General features: G+C 36.9%; 1 protein-coding gene across 2 annotated transcripts in view; it reads left to right on the top strand.

Annotated features, from left to right (window-relative positions):
- The window catches only part of CCDC171 (coiled-coil domain containing 171), a 158,950-nt gene that overhangs the window by 50,566 nt on the left and 91,443 nt on the right, over window positions 1-16,941 (top strand). For both annotated transcript variants that reach the window (XM_010392976.3, XM_010392975.4), the window contains exons 11-15: window positions 3,920-4,023; window positions 6,784-6,873; window positions 8,710-8,910; window positions 10,816-10,983; window positions 12,875-13,063. In XM_010392976.3, coding sequence (XP_010391278.2) covers window positions 3,920-4,023; window positions 6,784-6,873; window positions 8,710-8,910; window positions 10,816-10,983; window positions 12,875-13,063 — 752 coding nt within the window. The remainder of the gene's footprint in view (window positions 1-3,919; window positions 4,024-6,783; window positions 6,874-8,709; window positions 8,911-10,815; window positions 10,984-12,874; window positions 13,064-16,941) is intronic.

Here is a 16,941-nt window from a genome sequence, read left to right as displayed (position 1 = left end):
CAGAGAACAGATAATTTAACAAAGGGTTCATGGGTTGTGGTAAGGACCAGGAGAGATCCCTCAGCAAATCCCATCATGGGCAAAACAGGCTCGACTTAGGGATATGAAGTGAACTTAATACTAACAAAATCAGGGCAGGATAATGAGAAGTAAAATAAGCCCTTAAAAAACCACCTTCCCCCAACCCCTCCTCCTTCCAGCTCTACCTCCTACCCCAGTGGTGCAAGGAGACAGCGAATGGGGGTTTTGGTCAGTTCATCACTCGTGGCTTCTCCCGCTGCTCAGGGAGAGGGGTCATTCCCCTGCTGCACCCTGGGGTCCCTCCCACGGGAGACAGATCACTGAAAACTTCTCCAGTGTGGCTCCATCTCATGAGCAACAGCTCTGTGTGACCTGCTGCAATGTGAGTCCATCCCACCAGCAACAGTGCTCCCCAAAGTGCTGCAGCATGGGTCACTCTTCCACAGGGTGCAGTCCTCCAAGGACAAGCTGCTCCAGCCTGGGAGCAGCACCCCTCTCTCCACCGGGTTTTCCACTGGATCACAGGCATCCACTGGCTGTGGTGGGACTCCACCACAGGCTGCAGGTGGATCTCTGCATCCCCCGTCATCCTCCATGGGCTGCAGGGGCACAGCTGCTTCACCATGGTTCTCACAAGCTGCCGAGGAATCTGAGCTCCGGTGCCTGGAGCACCTCCTCCCCCTCCTTATCCACTTGGTGTCTGCAGAGTCGTTCCTCTCACTTGTTCTCACTCCTGCTCCTCTGTAGTCACAATTAAAACTGTGCCACAACCTTTGTTTTGATTTATTCTTAAACCTGTTATCACAGAGGCGTTACCATCATTTCTAATTGGCCCAGCCTTGGCCAGTGGCACATCAATCTTTGCAGCCACCAGGGATTGGCTCTGCTGGACATGGTGGAAACTTCTGGCAGCTTCTCACAGAAGTCACCCCTGAAGCACCCCCACTATCAAAAACCAGCCCACGCAAACCCAATAGAGATTAAAACCTAAAGAGTTTTAGAAAGCTTTTCTTTTCTTTATACATTTCAAAATAACAAGCATAAATCCATGTGTTCTCCTTTTCCAGCGGCCTTTATAAATTTTCGACAGCATCGTTATTCTTATTGGTCCATTTGCATGATTTCACTTTGTATCTTTTCAGTTCATCATATTTTGCAGTTATTCAACAGGGTATGTTCTTCGGAATGTTTGTATTCAGGAAAAAAGTAATTGCGGTTGTAGTAATCTGAAAAAAAAGTGAAATGAGTGCAAAGTTCTGAGAGTGTTATCTGCTTTGATAAGCATCACCATTTAATACAGGCCACCAGTACTGTTTTGGTCAAAAATCTAAAACACAGTACCATATGAGCTGCTATGAAGAAAATTAACTCTTTCCTACCCCAGCCCAGTACAGCTAGCAGAAAGTCCAAAACATCAGGTTTAAGAGTTTATTCACTTGTATATGTCTGTTAGACTGCTATGGAACTTGGCATTTTCCCAAAATTCTCCCCTCAAACTCTTGGGCAATACTGGGCGTACACATCAAGTATTGGGTTGGGTTTTCTATCTCATTGCTGACATGGTGCCTCTGCCACAACAGAGTGCATTTGGATTACATTGCATGTCTCCTGCATAGTTGTTCGAAGACAGACAATATTTGTGCAGCATTAAAGCCATAGGCTTGTTTTCAGCTAATGCAGATAGGCTGAATGTGGTATTCCTGTTGGTAGATTGAGCTGCCTAGAAATAAGGTTACAGCAAAGGCAAGGAATGGCAGCATGGAAAGTTTACTGGCAAAATTCTAATTTTGGCAAACATGATGTTGATGACAGCATTGCAGATTGGGACTTAAAAAATGAAAACACATTATTTAGACATCTTGACAAAAAGTATGGCATGGAAGATAACTTAAATTGACCTAATAGGTATTATTTTAAACTGAATGACAATTGTGTGTTACCATTTCTCTAGAGCTACAAGTATGAAAAAATAGTTTTTATCTTCTTCTGTGCCACAAGATCAATGCAGAAGGTTCCTATAGTGGGTAGTAGTGAGAGGTTGGTCTTGTACTTGAGAAGACTGGATTAGAGCTCTGTGCAAGGCTATAGCTGTGGTTAAGTGATAAAAATTATAGTGAGGTGTCACTTGTCGCTTTCTTCAATGTGAAATCTGAGCTTCTCAAAAAAGATCAGATTTTGTTAATTTTTCTTAGATTGATTTTAAGTGTAACATTGTTATTTGGGACATCTCTAGGATTCATAGGGCTCCTGAGTGTCATTAAGAAGATCGTGCTTTTCCCTCTGTAGACTTTTTGAAACTGTGGTAAGTAGGTGGAGTGGCTGATAGGACAGGGCAGGGGTCTGTCACTGGGGTGTGCATGCTGTAGAGCAGATCTTGCTCCTATTACTGAAAGCAATCTTGCAAGTATGTGTTGCTTTGAGTGTAACGCCTAGTCCAGTCTGAATAGCACTCTATACTTTCTGGTGTTACCAAACGTTGGAACAGAAGAGGCTACGTAATTGAAAGAATTTCCAGAACGGAAGTTGGCAACACTTTCTGACCTGTGCACTTATGTAAGTTTTCCACTGAGTTCTATTGGTGCATAATGTGTAGCGTACAGGAGAAATCTCATCATTTTAATACAATGCCTTAGTAGAATGTTGTTCTTATTAGATTACTCTAATTATAGAATTCTTAAAAAATACTCATCCTGCAAGTACGTAAGTACACCTCCTCTAGCTGATAAAGTTTTATGGAGAGACAAAGAAAAGGCTCAGGCTTTAGTATCTGATTTGACTTTATGAGCCACTTTGTGTAAATTGCTTAATGACACTGGTGATAAACACGTGTATCATTGTTTAGCCGTGATGGGAGTTATGACAGTTTAGCCTTCCTGGATTTCAAATGCCACAGATTTATTCACTATTGCAAAATAAGGCTGCTATTAGAGTTGGTAAAGTTAGTTTTTCTTATAGAACATATTAAAACTTGTGGAAAAGTTAATACTATAAGTTGTTACAAAGTAAGTTATAAATGCTTCTTAGGAATATAAATAATGCTGAGAAGAATGATCTGTCAATAACCTGGTATTGTGGTGTAACACCAGGAAAAAAAAGAGTTTCTTCTTGGAAACTGAATATCAGCTGACGTCTTGTGACCTCTCGATCAATACAGTGTTGGTTTGCTTTCTTGGCACATTGTTCTATGCACTTTGGACTGGTCAGACTTGTTCATATGTCTCTAATCAAGGCAACAAGATCAGAAGTCTTCATCTCAAGGTTTAATAAATATGTTTAGTGTGTATATAATGGAGATATCAGATTTGTAATTGAACTGTTATGTAGGACTCTTCAGAGAGATAATTTTTTTTTATTATTTCCTTTGGAATGAAGTTCAAGATAATTTAAAACGTTTTAAGTCCTCTCCAAGCATAACATAATCATGTGATCTTTGGCTCGGTAAGGCTTTAAGTAAATGAAATACTGCATTATTATATGCATGCTTAGTCACACCAGCAAAATAATGTCAGGAAAAGTGTAACATTCTTAACTTTCAGACAAGATGTTTTTCAAAGTATGTAATTGTGTGGTTTTGAAGTTGGCTTATCTGACTGAATGACACAGGCTTGACCACGGTAGAAATAATATGTGAGACTGCATACCAAATGCATTAGGTATAAATATAATCCAGAATTTACAGTTCTGTATCTTGTATTAAAGCTTTTATACAAGTGTCTTTCAGCTATATTTGCTGTTAAAGTGTGGCTATACGGCTGTATCTCTCTTGGCAAACAAGGCTGCTCTTCAGTGTTCTGTGTTGTCACTGAAGCCCTAACTAATTCTAATACCATACATCCAGGGTGAGTAGTTTTCTCTCTGTGGCTTTCAGGCTTAATTTTCATTCCGTGTTTTCCTTCAGGCACTTGTGAGGACAAAGATAAACCTCTGAGCTGCTCTGTCGTTGAGACTTTGAGGTGTACCTTGACAGCTTACCAGAACAAGCTGGAAGATACGTCTAATGAGGTAACACTTGCAATGTTTGGCTCTCTATGTATTGCATTTGGCCTGCAGCAGTACATACGCTTTGCTTGTAAAAAAGGGCAGAAGAGTGGGAATGTTGAGTTGACAGCTTCAAGTACACCCAAGAAAAAATCTGTCACTACTATTTCTCTAAGCTTGCCCTACAGTGAAGTTTCACTTACATTTGTGGGGACTGGGAGAAGAGTTTTTTGTCTTTCTAGTTTAATTTGGTTTTCTGGTTCAACCTTTCGGGGTTATTTTCAAAAAACATTTAGGATAACAAACCATTCATATATAGGATTTTAGTTAAAAGATAATGATCTGTGTGTGGCAGCATATACTGCAGTGTTCCTTAATACGCAATGGTTGGGCGTCAATAGTCATTGCTATCAGTTATGTAAATGATCATACTCCCCTCTACTTTTAAAACCGGTACAATTTTCTGAGGAGAGTGTGTTTTGGATGGAATCTCTTTGGGAGCTATTTTGCAGTAATTTCAATTAAAATGGGACTGTTAAAGTACTGTCTTTAAGTTATCTAAGAAAGTAATGGAAATATTTCACTTTTGGGAATCTTACCCTTGGAAAAATCAGATGTTTTTCATGCAGTCCTACTATCCTTTTGTATCACTGACTGAGAAGTTACAGTGTTGCATTTATTTTGTTGTGTGTTTTGCTAGTGTGACAAAATTACTCCTCTTGAGTGTAAATGTTTCATTAATTTATAGCTTTAAAGGCTGTAGAAAGAAGTTAGCTGCACCATTAAAACTTTTTGTACAAACTTGTGATTAGTCTTTGAATAAAATTGGCAAATACAAAAAGGCAAGGTGTGATAAGATTGTAAAAATGCCAGCACTCTATTTCATTTCTAGGTTTTGTCTTTTGTTTTGACAAATGCATAGTCTAGCTAGTCAGTCAACACATTAAAAAAATTAAAAAAAAAAAAGAAAAGTATATCAGCTTTGCCCCTTTTATTGGGAGAAGAACAGTCTCCCACAAGACCTTTGAGTTTGTACAAGGGGCACAAAAAGAAGTGACCATGTAAACAATTATACTTTTTAAACAGCAAGCGCTGTTAAGTCTCTCCCAGTGAGATAAGAGAACTGATGTGTACAGTCATTATAAAACTCTTCTGAGACCCAAGTCTGGAAGCTGAAGAGTAACTAGGAACATATTACCCACAGCGAATTGTTATTTGGGAGGAGGAGCACCACGTGATAGGCAGCACAGTTGAAAAGTCGACTCAGCAGGCTTTGGCTTAGTGATGTGCTTTGTTGTGAAACTGTGCCAGAGACAGCAGTGGGGAGACCAAGGGGGTGGCTTCTAAGAAAGCAAAGAGAGTGTTCTGACAGAAAGAAGAATGAACTGTCAAGGAAAATAAATCGCAAGCAGAGCAGGACCAACAGATGACCTGCCACAAGACTTCCCAGTAGGACTGTGTGTGACTGACCCTGAAGTTGTCATATGGAGCCAGAGATCACTGAGCATCTTCGTGGTGCACAGAAAGGGCAGTTCTCTGTCCTTCTTGATTACCCCTGCCCCCACAGAGAATGCTGCTTTTGGCTTTTTATGTGTGAGATATGTTTAATAATAAAACTTTTTAATAATACAATAATGCACAAGGGGACTATGAAGGGCACTCTGCAATAAACCCAGGATGTTTTAATACACAATAGGAAGGGTTTTAGTAAGCAACACAACAGTAAGCAAATATTAGTGCTTTTCCTTATAAAAAGATTTTCAACAAGATCCCACATACTGATGTATTTATTAATGTAGGTGTACACCTGTATTTATATGTGAAATATGCTGGTAAACTTGTCATGTTTCATCTTTATCTTACTACGTTAAACTTAGATGAAAAGATCTAGTTAATTTGTGTGACTGAAAGGTGTAGAAATGTTTTGGGATTTGTAGGTAACTAGCTTTTCACTCTCTGTATAGTGCAGACACCAGAATATGTTTGGGAAGAGGGAAAAGGCTAGTAAACCAATAAAAAGACTGGAAATATCCCAGTAGCATTCTTTAATTTACTGTAATTATTTCTAAGGGTACTGCCAGGTTCCCTGACATCAAAATATAAAAATAAACATATGATTTCAAAAGTAATTAATAAATTTTGTAAATGGGGTATTCTGCTTCTGAGTTGCTCCTTAAATATCAGACATTAGCAGTATCATCATATAAACAGAGATACAGATTATTTTGATAAGTTGTTATCCTTTTTGAAAGTAGACAGTGAAGCTGGTACACATTATGGTACCTTGGTACACATTAAGCAACCTCTGGGGTGGTTGCTTTTAACCCTACAGTAGTCACTGTGCCTCTTTGGAACACTGCTGCTTTTTACAGTATGAGAGTACTATCCAGTGCTCAGTAAAGAACCATGCTTGTAGCTGGACAGTTTCTGCAAATGGCCACTGACTTGAAAACTTATTTTCTCAAACCACTCCCCAGATCATTATCTGAATTTATTACGCTTTCAAGTGCATTTCAGAGTCTGTGTTTTTGTCAGATGTTTTGAGAGTTAATAGGATAGGTAAGAGTGGACTCAGTTTGGGGTTCTTTTAAATCATTATAAAAGTTATTTAGTGCTTTTGTAATGGCATGTTATTTAGATTGTATGGCATACAAAAGCTGTTCGATGAATTGAAATAAATGTTGGTTTTTAACTTTTATATACAAAATTCTTCCTTTATATTATATTGAATAGATCACTGCAGTCTTTCTGTAAAAGCCTGCTTGACTTTCATATTTTTCACAGCTTGAGAAAACGAAGGCTTTGTGTAAAAAGACGACAAAAGAACTTGAGATATCTGAGGAGAAAATGTGTGCTTTAAGACAAGACCTTAAGGTATGGTTTAATGAATTTAGCATAAAATTTGTAAGTTCTGCAAAAGGTATCTTTCTGGACTAAAGGTATCTTTTTTTCTTATCAGAGTAAGTCTCTATATCATTGTATTCCATTGAGCAAATGAGTTCACCTTTGCAAGTTTGTGTGAAGCCATGCTGCTTTATTCTGCTTACCACTATAGGCTACATAATTTCAATGATTGCACTTCTGAAATAATTAAAATACATTTATGAATTAGCAAAATATTGTTTTATATTGAAATCGGTAACAGTAATTTTTTTGTTTAACTGTTTTTCTCAAGAAAAGTAAAAGGGAGTTTAATTACCTCTGTGCATATGAAGGTCTATTTTATTAAAGATGTCTGTTCTTTTGTTAATTTTTTTTGTTTGTGTTTATCTGAAAGGTCAATGCATGTAATGCATCAAGTTGTCTTTAACAGCTGTAAAGTGTGCAGCATAAAATTTCTTAGAGTAAAATTTACCTCAGATAAAAACACTTGAGAATTCTTTCCTTTAGTTTTGGAACAAAATTTTTTTTTCTGTTTTTGGCTGACACCACTTTTGTAATGTCTTGTCTGGTTAAATCAATAGCCAAGCGAGTGAGCAAGTCCTGAGGTTGTGTTTTAACTTAATTTCCCAACTAGTAGTGTATTGTATTACTGCCAAAATAGAATGTCTGTAAACCCAGTGTTTTTCAGATTCTTTTGCTGAGAATAGGCTACTTTGTGGTTTTATGCAGTGTTCTTCTGTAACATTCGTTGAATCTTCACATTAATGAATACTTGCACATGGTGTGTTCTCATCTGTTCTGAACTTTCTTTACTAATTTATGTTCAGAAGATTTAGGACTTCTGCTTCTGTTACAGCACCTTTTTAACTCACCTAAGATTTTTGCAACCCTTTGCAATAGATACTTGTATTCTTCATGCAAAAACTGAGCTTGCTACACACAGAGGGTACTGGTTTTTATGCAATATTCCAGTTTTCAATCTCTCTAAATTTTTGGTAATATTGTATAGATGATCAAAATCTAGATCCAGTCTGAAAGCATTTGTGTTAGAAATTTAACATTAATATTTTTATGTTTTTATTTAGAAAAATAAAACTTGTCATTTTCTGATGAATTTGATAGTATTTTTTATATGAATTTATGATCTACGAAGCTATGATTTTGCGAAAAATAAACAATGCTTTTAGTTTGACCTTTTGCAAACTTTAGCAGTGCTGGAAAGCCAGTGTATCTGCACAACATTTTGGCTCAAAAGGGGTAGCGTATTAAGTTCTTTGTTTACCTGGTGAGATCTTGGTGCTGGTAACATAATGATATTTATGACCATTTCTGATTATTCCTTACTTCCCATGGTCAAGCCTCCAAAGAGAGTCTTTCACATTTTTTTAATCTTGCGTATAAAGACAATGGACAACTGCAGCTGTGTTGCTTACAGAGTCAGCTGTAACAGATCAGGGATTCACTTAAGAAAATAATGTATCTTTTCAATAGGTCTGAGAGCTTTGCACTCTGCAGAGGATAAGTTGTGTTCCTGTGTTTTGCATCTCATTTGTGGGGGTAGAGGGGACTGTGAAGATCACTGCATCATGGAGCCTTTACCTGTCAGAGATGGATTTCCAATGCTGTCTAGTTGCAAGCTGTGGAAGAGGCCTATTGTCAATTTTGAAATTCTGTTCTTGAGAGATACTGTCCACCTAGCCTGGAGTCTTGTGAATGCATGTGGTTGTATGACTGTTTATTTCCTCAGATGATGAGCACTTGACTAAGGTAGCATTTTATAAAGTAAAATTTATACCAACCTTTCTGTTACATTACTCTGTTTTACAGGAAGCTCAGGGTACCATGGCTGATGCCAATAAAGAGTTAAACCATCTGCACACTAAGTGTGCAGACAGAGAGACTTTAATAGAAACTTTAAAAATGGAACTACAGGATGTACAGCAATGCTGGGAGAAAGAGCAAGTACGTGCCGCAGAATCTGAAAATGAAATCCAGAAGCTTACCAGGGCTTACCAGAAGGATATGGAGGTATTACTAAAGACAAGATGACTGTCAAAGAGTCTTTATTTAATCTCAGCTTTATACATTTACATACATCAGATGGTTACTCTTAGTCTTAACAGATTTATCCCTAAAATATGATTTTAAGATACGTATTTTGAAATATGCGTTTAATATCTACAAGATCTCAGGACATATTGGTTGTCCTTTCTTCTGTATCAGAACTAATAGCTTAATCATTCCAGTATTTTGAATTTTTGAAAAAAGTTTATTTAAAAAGCTACGCTTGACGAACAATTATTTCTTTCTTTCAAAATAAAAAAGTTAACAGAAATGTTTTACAACTGAAACATGTAATAGTGTTGTTATCATGTGTTAATTACTGATCCACATGGCAATTGATAGATAGCAAATATGGAATTGAGGTAGATTTGCATGCATGGCACAAAACCTAGAAATTCTTATTTTTTATCTCTTAGCTAATTGTGGTGTGCTATGTGTGGGAATGGGTCCACAATGTCTTATTTCAGAACTATTATCTCTCTTCTTATATGTTTTAACAGATGTTAATTTTGTTGCTTTTTCCGCCCAATAAAGCGGTTCTGTACTAGCAATGGCAATGATATACTTGTAGATGTTGTGCATATTGAGCTCATTACTTCCACAAATTTGGACATGGATGCCAACTGAGTAAAAAGGAAACATTCTTTCCACCTCTTTTACAGTCTGGTATTTAAATGGGGTCCACATGAAGCAGCTGGAATTGTTACACACATCAGATAATGATTAAAGTGAAGGAAACGAAGTCTGGCTATATTGTAAAGTCAGCATGTCTACAACCCTGTGGTTGCATTCAACATGTGTGAATTGATTTGGGGTCTTGGAATCCTGTTTTTCATGCCAAATGGATAATTATCATGCTAGTTTTATCACAGCTCAAACAAAAATGTAATGATGGTGGTACACTGGATTTTCCTTGGGGAATTTGTAGTTCTGTTAGATACAAAGTTAAAATAAACTAAACTACAATTTCTTTTTAGTTGCCTAAAATACTATGAAATAATTGTGAGAAAATGCACCTAAGTGTAATGGAAAGGGCTCAGAAAATCCCTAGTTTCCCATCTCGACCATCCGTAATTTCTTAATGTAAAACCTCAACCAAGGCCCCTGGAAAACAATGGGAACCTTTGCAATGGTTTACAGACTTTGTTCTTGTGACTTTTGAGATACAGCTTGCTATTGTTGTCTTAATCAAAGTTGCTAAGTTGCCTCTATGTGCTAAAAGCATTAAGAGTAGAATTTCTATGGCATGCTGTTGTTGCTAAAGTTTATTTATTACTTGCATCAATTTATTATACTACTGACTAAAATCAGTGTAAATGAATGAGGTATGGCTTGTGGAATTTAACTGATGAAGATATAAGCCTATTTTGTCTGGCCATTTAGTCTCATACATAATCCATACAAAAACAATTTTAGAAAGACTTTACAGTGATAGTTGTATAAATGGTGTGTTGTGCTGCCAAGCCAATCAGAGAATTTTCTGCATGCTCTGCAGTTGTTGCAAGTGGTACAGTTTGAATATAACTGAAAATGTTACCATAAATAAATAAATTGCACGTACTAATAGCATGGAATTTTTTTATCTGTATCAGTTAGTGGCTGTGGTGACAGTAGTACTGTTCTGTAGTTACATAATTTATTTATATATAGACAAATAATAGACAAATTTTGTAAAAACTGTTTTCTTACATTTGCTTCAATATGTATGACTGCAAATATTAGCAATTGAAGAATTTTGAAAAAGGTTTGAGAATGAGCTGTGTGGGCTTTTATTCACTGATAGGTAGTTCATTTTACTGCCCATGTGATGCATGTCTTTCAATTCTAACACTGTTCAGATACAACATGTAATTTTTCCTTTTGTTTCAGGAGAAACTAACCTTCCTTCATAGCTTATACCAGCATTTGATAGCGGGCTGTGTGCTTATAAAACAACCAGAAGGCATTCTAGATAGATTCTCTTGGCCTGAGCTTTGTGTAGTCTTGCAGGAGAATGTTGATGCCCTGATCTCAGACCTCAACAGGGCTAATGAGAAGGTAAGTGTCCTTAGGCACCAGCTACCTCTATTAAATTCAGTGACATTTGTCCACATCGCAGTATCATTAAAAAGGACTGACATTCATCTTATTTCAAAAAGAATTTGGACGTTAATAATTCAATACCATTAATTATGGCTTGTCTACAACTCAGTTTGATGCCATTGCTGTGGGCATGTAAATGTGACTGAAGTCTGTATGAAGTCTCTAAGCTCCACTTTCAGTGCAGGACATGCTAATAGTACTAGCCAATATTAGCCACAGGGACCTAATTAAAAGAAAATAAATTAATCTTACTGATGAAGCAATTCAAAGAACTTAGTCATTTACACTAATAAAGCAAGTCTTTATTTTACCATAAAACAGAAACAAAATGCACTTACTCTAGGAATATAATCCTTAAACTATGTGTTTATTATTCAGAGGTACTATTTGAAAGAGTGACAGTGTATTTTTTTCATTTAATTGTAATTCGTGGACTATGAATTGTATTCAGAAACATGAATAGAAATTACCTATTTTTATAAAACATGTCAATATTTGCTATAGGGAGGAGCTGTACTTTTTGGAATTATTTTGATGTAAGTAATCTTATGTGGCCTTTCTCTCAAGAAATCCCCGCATTTTTAGGAAAGAAAAGACTTTGTTTTTAAATAAATTAAACTGATTCTGCAGACTAACATATGACAATCTTTAAGATTTCAGTTCGTTTTCTGCCTCTGTTGATCAGATCAGTCCTAAGACTAGTACAGCAACTCCAGAACTTGTCTGCGCTGACATTTTTTGAGACATAGTAAGGGGAAATCTTCTTTTGACATTTCTCATCTTCTGGAGTGACCACTCTTCTGGCTTGAGTAAGATGCAGGGCTTCTTACAAGTGAATTGTTTTAACTCTGCCTGTCATTTAATAAATACCCCAGCAGTCATTTGGACCTACCCCCTTACTAAAGGGGATAGGATGCAATCTGGATTATGAACATTAAATGTACTTTTCTATTTTGTTTTCAAAGTAGAGGAGGAAAGGGAATGGAAGAGAAGGGAGTGAATATTATTGGCAGTGTTTGGGGATGTTGTGTCACATTGTTTCTTGCTTTTTAATTTAGTATGATTATTGATATTGACTGTGACGTCTCTAGGGCTCTTATCATATACTTACGAGCTTTTAAGGGGTTTTGAGCAGTGTGTCACTTGTGTTGTACCCACTTTATTGCAAACAAAACTTTTGTCTTGAATTTCTCTGTGACCTATTTGAAAAGTAGCTTGCTGATACTCTCTAGTAATAAAGTGTAGGTGTTTGTATTTAAACATTATTGCTACCTTGATTCATTCCTCCACTTAGTTTGCATGGGAGCTCCAAAGTTATCCACAGAGTGAATCCATTTGTGCTTGTTAAAAGCAACTTCTGTATGCTAAAATGTCCTGAAATTCTTCTAATACTTAATAGTATCTGGAACATCCTGGGTTTCCACTAAAACAAAAAGTAAATTAAGGACTGTGTTTTTACTCATTGTTTGCAATTCTTGAAAACTTCTAAAGGACTGGTATACTCAGATTGGTACTTTAGCAACACAAGATTTAATGCACTTGTGCAAAAAAAAAAAAAAAAAAAAAAAAGAAGTGTCCAGTTCAGGTTTTCAACAAAGAAAGCAACAAATATCTGCAACATGGTACAACAATGGCAAAACCAAATCCAATTTTTTGTTCACTTTTTTGCACAACTCAAGTTAATAATCTGTCATGAAAGGCTTTTACTTAGTTTTGATGAATATACTGAAGAAATTACAGTTTAGATTTTATGCTGGGATTGTCTGTGGTTAAACTGATATGTACAGTAAAGTAAAAAGGTGTTTAGAGAAGTAAAAGAATTTATTTTTAAATGTTTGTCACACAGATATCTCACCTAGAATATGTTTGTAAAAACAAGTCCAATACAATGAAGGAGCTTCAGCAGAGCCAGGAAGATGCTTTAAATAAAATGGCTGAACAGATGAAAGCACAGGCAAGCAGTTGGCAGAATGAAAAAAAGTATCTGGAACAGCAGTACGCAGGTCTCCTTGGGGAAGTTCATGCAAGGGCACAGGTATGGTGCTATGAACTTCTGATTTTTTTTTTCTTGTAAATATTTAATGGATTATTTCAGTAGTGTGAGCCCCTAACCAGTTTAAGGTTGTTTAAAATAAAAAAAAAAGCAAACTCCATGCTAGTATTAACTTCATTTGTAATAAGAAATAAATGTCTTTGTTAAAACATTCCAGAAGTGAATTGCCTAATTTGGTTTACAGTTGCTAGTGATTCTTTTTTTTGAGAATGTTAAGGCTGTAAGATTGAATTTGCTTGGTTTAAGAATTATATAGGGCAGCAGTGATTATTTTCAGTGCCATGCTTTGCAAATACTGTGTAGAGGTACAGTAGTATGGTGTCATCTGGGGATAAATTTAGGTATATACATTCTGACCCTAAAAACCAATTAGCAGTTACATTGGTAGATTTCAACAGTATTAAAGGACTGTTACACAGATGCTACAGTGAGCAGTGGGTCAAAAGTTTAAAACTCTTGGCACTGATTGTTAGACAAATTATTTGCAATTTAAAATGTTCACTATTAATTCTACAACCACCCTTCACCATCTTTTCAATCACATTCATCTACATGTGTTTCAATTAAAAGTGTTGTGAAATTGAGGAAATAAGGTATGCCTTGTTACTTGTGACTGCCACCTGCAACTTACTTCATCTGAAGGATGCTGTATTTGACTCAGATTTTAGTCTTGGAAGTCTTTGTGTGCTGAAAAATGTATCTATGAAGTATTTTTTTGACAGAGCAATTATGGTGACTTCTTAGGATTGAGTTATAATTTTGTAGGTGTTTTTTGCTTGATATTTACATTTCACATTGGATATTCATAAGGCTAGAAACATCACTATGAGCGGAATAAGTGACATCTAGGTTTATATTAAATTTCTCCAACTTCATGTAGTTTCAACTTATAGGTTTCATTTGCCAACAAAAAGAATGGTGGAATAAGGAAGCTTAATTGTAATTTTAAACATTACATTTCCTTCCTAAAGAAAAAGTGGAGTTACACAATTTAGATTACTTCCTCCTATGAATGATGGTTCCTACCTTTAAAAACTCCAATGTTTTGTGAAAAATAGGTGGTCTGCAGTACTGCACCATTCTTTGAGATGGTGCTGAACCTGCCAGTCTCTGCAGCTGAGTTGTATAGACAGCATGTAAAGCACGTACTGAAAAAGTGTATCTTTTTTGTGGAGGGCACATTAGGCATGTCTTTTGGAAAAAACTTCATCTGTCAGCTTGCTGTACGGGATTACTGAATCTCTAAAAGGAAAAACAATCTCTAAGGATGTTTTCCCTTAGAAGCATCTGGGCATGTTTTCTAACACAGGTTATGTAATGTCGGAGTGCTAGATGGTAGTTTTGTAATCTAGGTAGTGCAATGTCTGTATACACTTCGATGATTCAACAGTCTGTTTTCCGTCTTGTGTTGCAATTTGTCTTCCTTACCATTCAGTGTCAAACTGTAAAGAAGACAGTCTAATTTCTTCTCAATTTCCAAATTGTGACTGACTTTTGCAAATACCAAATTAAGCCTTTCCCTTCCTATCATCCATAGGGTCCATAAATGTCTACTGTTAGGGCTGTCCTAGTCCTGATTGCCCATTTTTCCTGGCTTAACTGTATTTTACCTATTGCATTTTGAGCCAGTTAGCCATATTTTTCTTCAAGATCGCTGCTTTGTTTGGTCAGAGGTGTGCAGACAGACTAATGTCATAGCCTTATTTCCAAAGGAAACAAGGAAAAATGTGCCACAAGTTACAGGATGTCTTCAAAGGATTTTTAAGATTTCCTAACTGCCAGTGATTACATAAAGATGCAGAATGCAATAGTTAAATTTAATTATTTTAGCAAGCTTTATTCATTACATTTTATAAGAAACATATAATCAGTGCAAGTGGAATATAATTTGCCAGTATTTCATTGTACAGCTGAGGGTCTCCTCACTCTAGGACACTTATTCTAGCACTACAAGGAAACTGTAGCAATTTGCTACATTTTCCATCCAAAGATCTGAGTGTTAATTGCAAGCACTTTAGTGAAATAACCCCTTGTAGGGTTTAGTTCCATTCTGAAAAGGGAAGATGAGTGATTTTTGCTGTTCTGCATCAACCTAACGGTACATCATGGGATGCTTCCTTTTATTTTTAACTTTGTCTTCAACCAGTGTTCCATGACTACTTCTCGATATTTTCTCCTCAGAGGTTCTGTGTTTTAAAAAAACTAAAACTTCTTTAGTTTTTCAAGTTGCTGATATGTGTGTGAAAGCAAACCATAGAGTGTCAATTCACACTCTCAAGAGTTAACAGAGAGCTCTAACTGCACAGCAGTATAAGTAATGTATCTTGAAAATTATTGTTTTGGTTTATTAGAACTGCAGTAGAGAGGGCTTTTCAGAATGGTCTCCTTATAATTAAACTGCTGGAAAATCTGGAGATTTTAGTGGCAATGACACTTGCTACTGCTTCTGTCCCCAGCCAGTACTGTTCAGGGTCCCTGGTTCCACAATAGGATCTATGAATGTTAATAGGTACTACTTCACAGCTGGTACTGTAGGTCAGATGGATGGTGTAATCAGAAAGCAGTTTTACTGTTTTTCTATAGGACAGAAATTCCCAGAGTAGCCTTATCACAGATCAGCAATAAACAAGACACTCTGTAGATACCACTCTTTGTCAGTGGTCTCCATGTTTGGAGAGTCAATGGAGCTTAAAATACATATCCTTTTTCTTTGCCTTTGGTAGCAGGAGTCTAGTCTTCTTGATTTGATAGTGTGCCATTTTGAAAATGTTACTATGCTGTTCCTTAGCCTCACACAAATTATTTATTATTTATAGTCTCACAGGAAATGTCCTCTGAATTTTAACTACCAGTTGTTGTTTGTTATAAAGACATTTATTAATCTGTCCCCATTTTTTGTGGCAACTGCTTAAAATAGAACGGTTTTATTCTGATATCCAAAAGAAACCGTATTGTAAGAGAAAAATTCTGTAACTACTTTAAAAATGTTAATTTCAACAGAAAAATAAAAGGTTTGCTAAACAGGAAAAGGAAAAAGTCCTCTGGGGAGAAGAAAGTGTTGGTTTTTTTTTTTGGTTGGAGGCCTTTTACAGCAAGGCAGGTGAATTAGATAAAGGATGGGATATATTGCAATTGTATGAAAAGTCACTGCCATCAGTCCAAAGGGAGGAAGAGAAGTGTGTGTAACTATCCTGGTCCTGACCTACCAGATGCCTTTGGTAGGCATGTCTGGCCCATGTACTTAAAACACAGCAAAGGGAGGACAGGACTGTTGATGTTGTTTATACGTATAGATATATATACACACATTCAGAAAAATAAAATAGCTGAACTTTACAAATCACTGACTCACAGAATCAAAGAATGTGTCAGGGTGGAAGGGACCATAACGGGTCATCTGGTCCACCCTCCCTGCTCAAGCAGGGTCATCCTAGAGCACATTGTGCAGAATTGTGTCCAGATTGTTCTTGAATATCCTCAGTGAGAGAGACTCTACAACCTCTCTGGGAAATCTGTGCCAGTGCACTGCCAGTGCACAGTAAAGAAGTTCCTCCTCATGTTCAGGTGGAACTTCCTGTGCATGAGTTTTTGCCCAGTGCCTCTTGTCCTATTGCTTGGCACCACTGAGCAGGGCCTGGATCCATCCACTGACGCCCTTCCTTTAGATACTTTTAGACACTGATGAGAATCATGGAATTGTTAGGTTTGGAAGGGACCTCTGGAGATCATCTAGTCCAACCCCCTTGCTGAGGCAAAGTCACCCAGGGCAGGTTACACAGGAATGCATCGAGGAGGTTTTGAATGTCTCCAGAGAGGGAGACTCCACGATCTCCCTGGGTAGCCTGTTCCAGTGCTCTGCC

This window comes from Corvus cornix, chromosome Z (genome assembly GCF_000738735.6).
Source record: "Corvus cornix cornix isolate S_Up_H32 chromosome Z, ASM73873v5, whole genome shotgun sequence".
NCBI classification, from domain to species: Eukaryota; Metazoa; Chordata; class Aves; order Passeriformes; family Corvidae; genus Corvus; species Corvus cornix.
The sequence above is the reverse complement of the archived record's forward strand: the minus strand, read 5'-3'. Positions and strand labels throughout refer to the sequence as shown.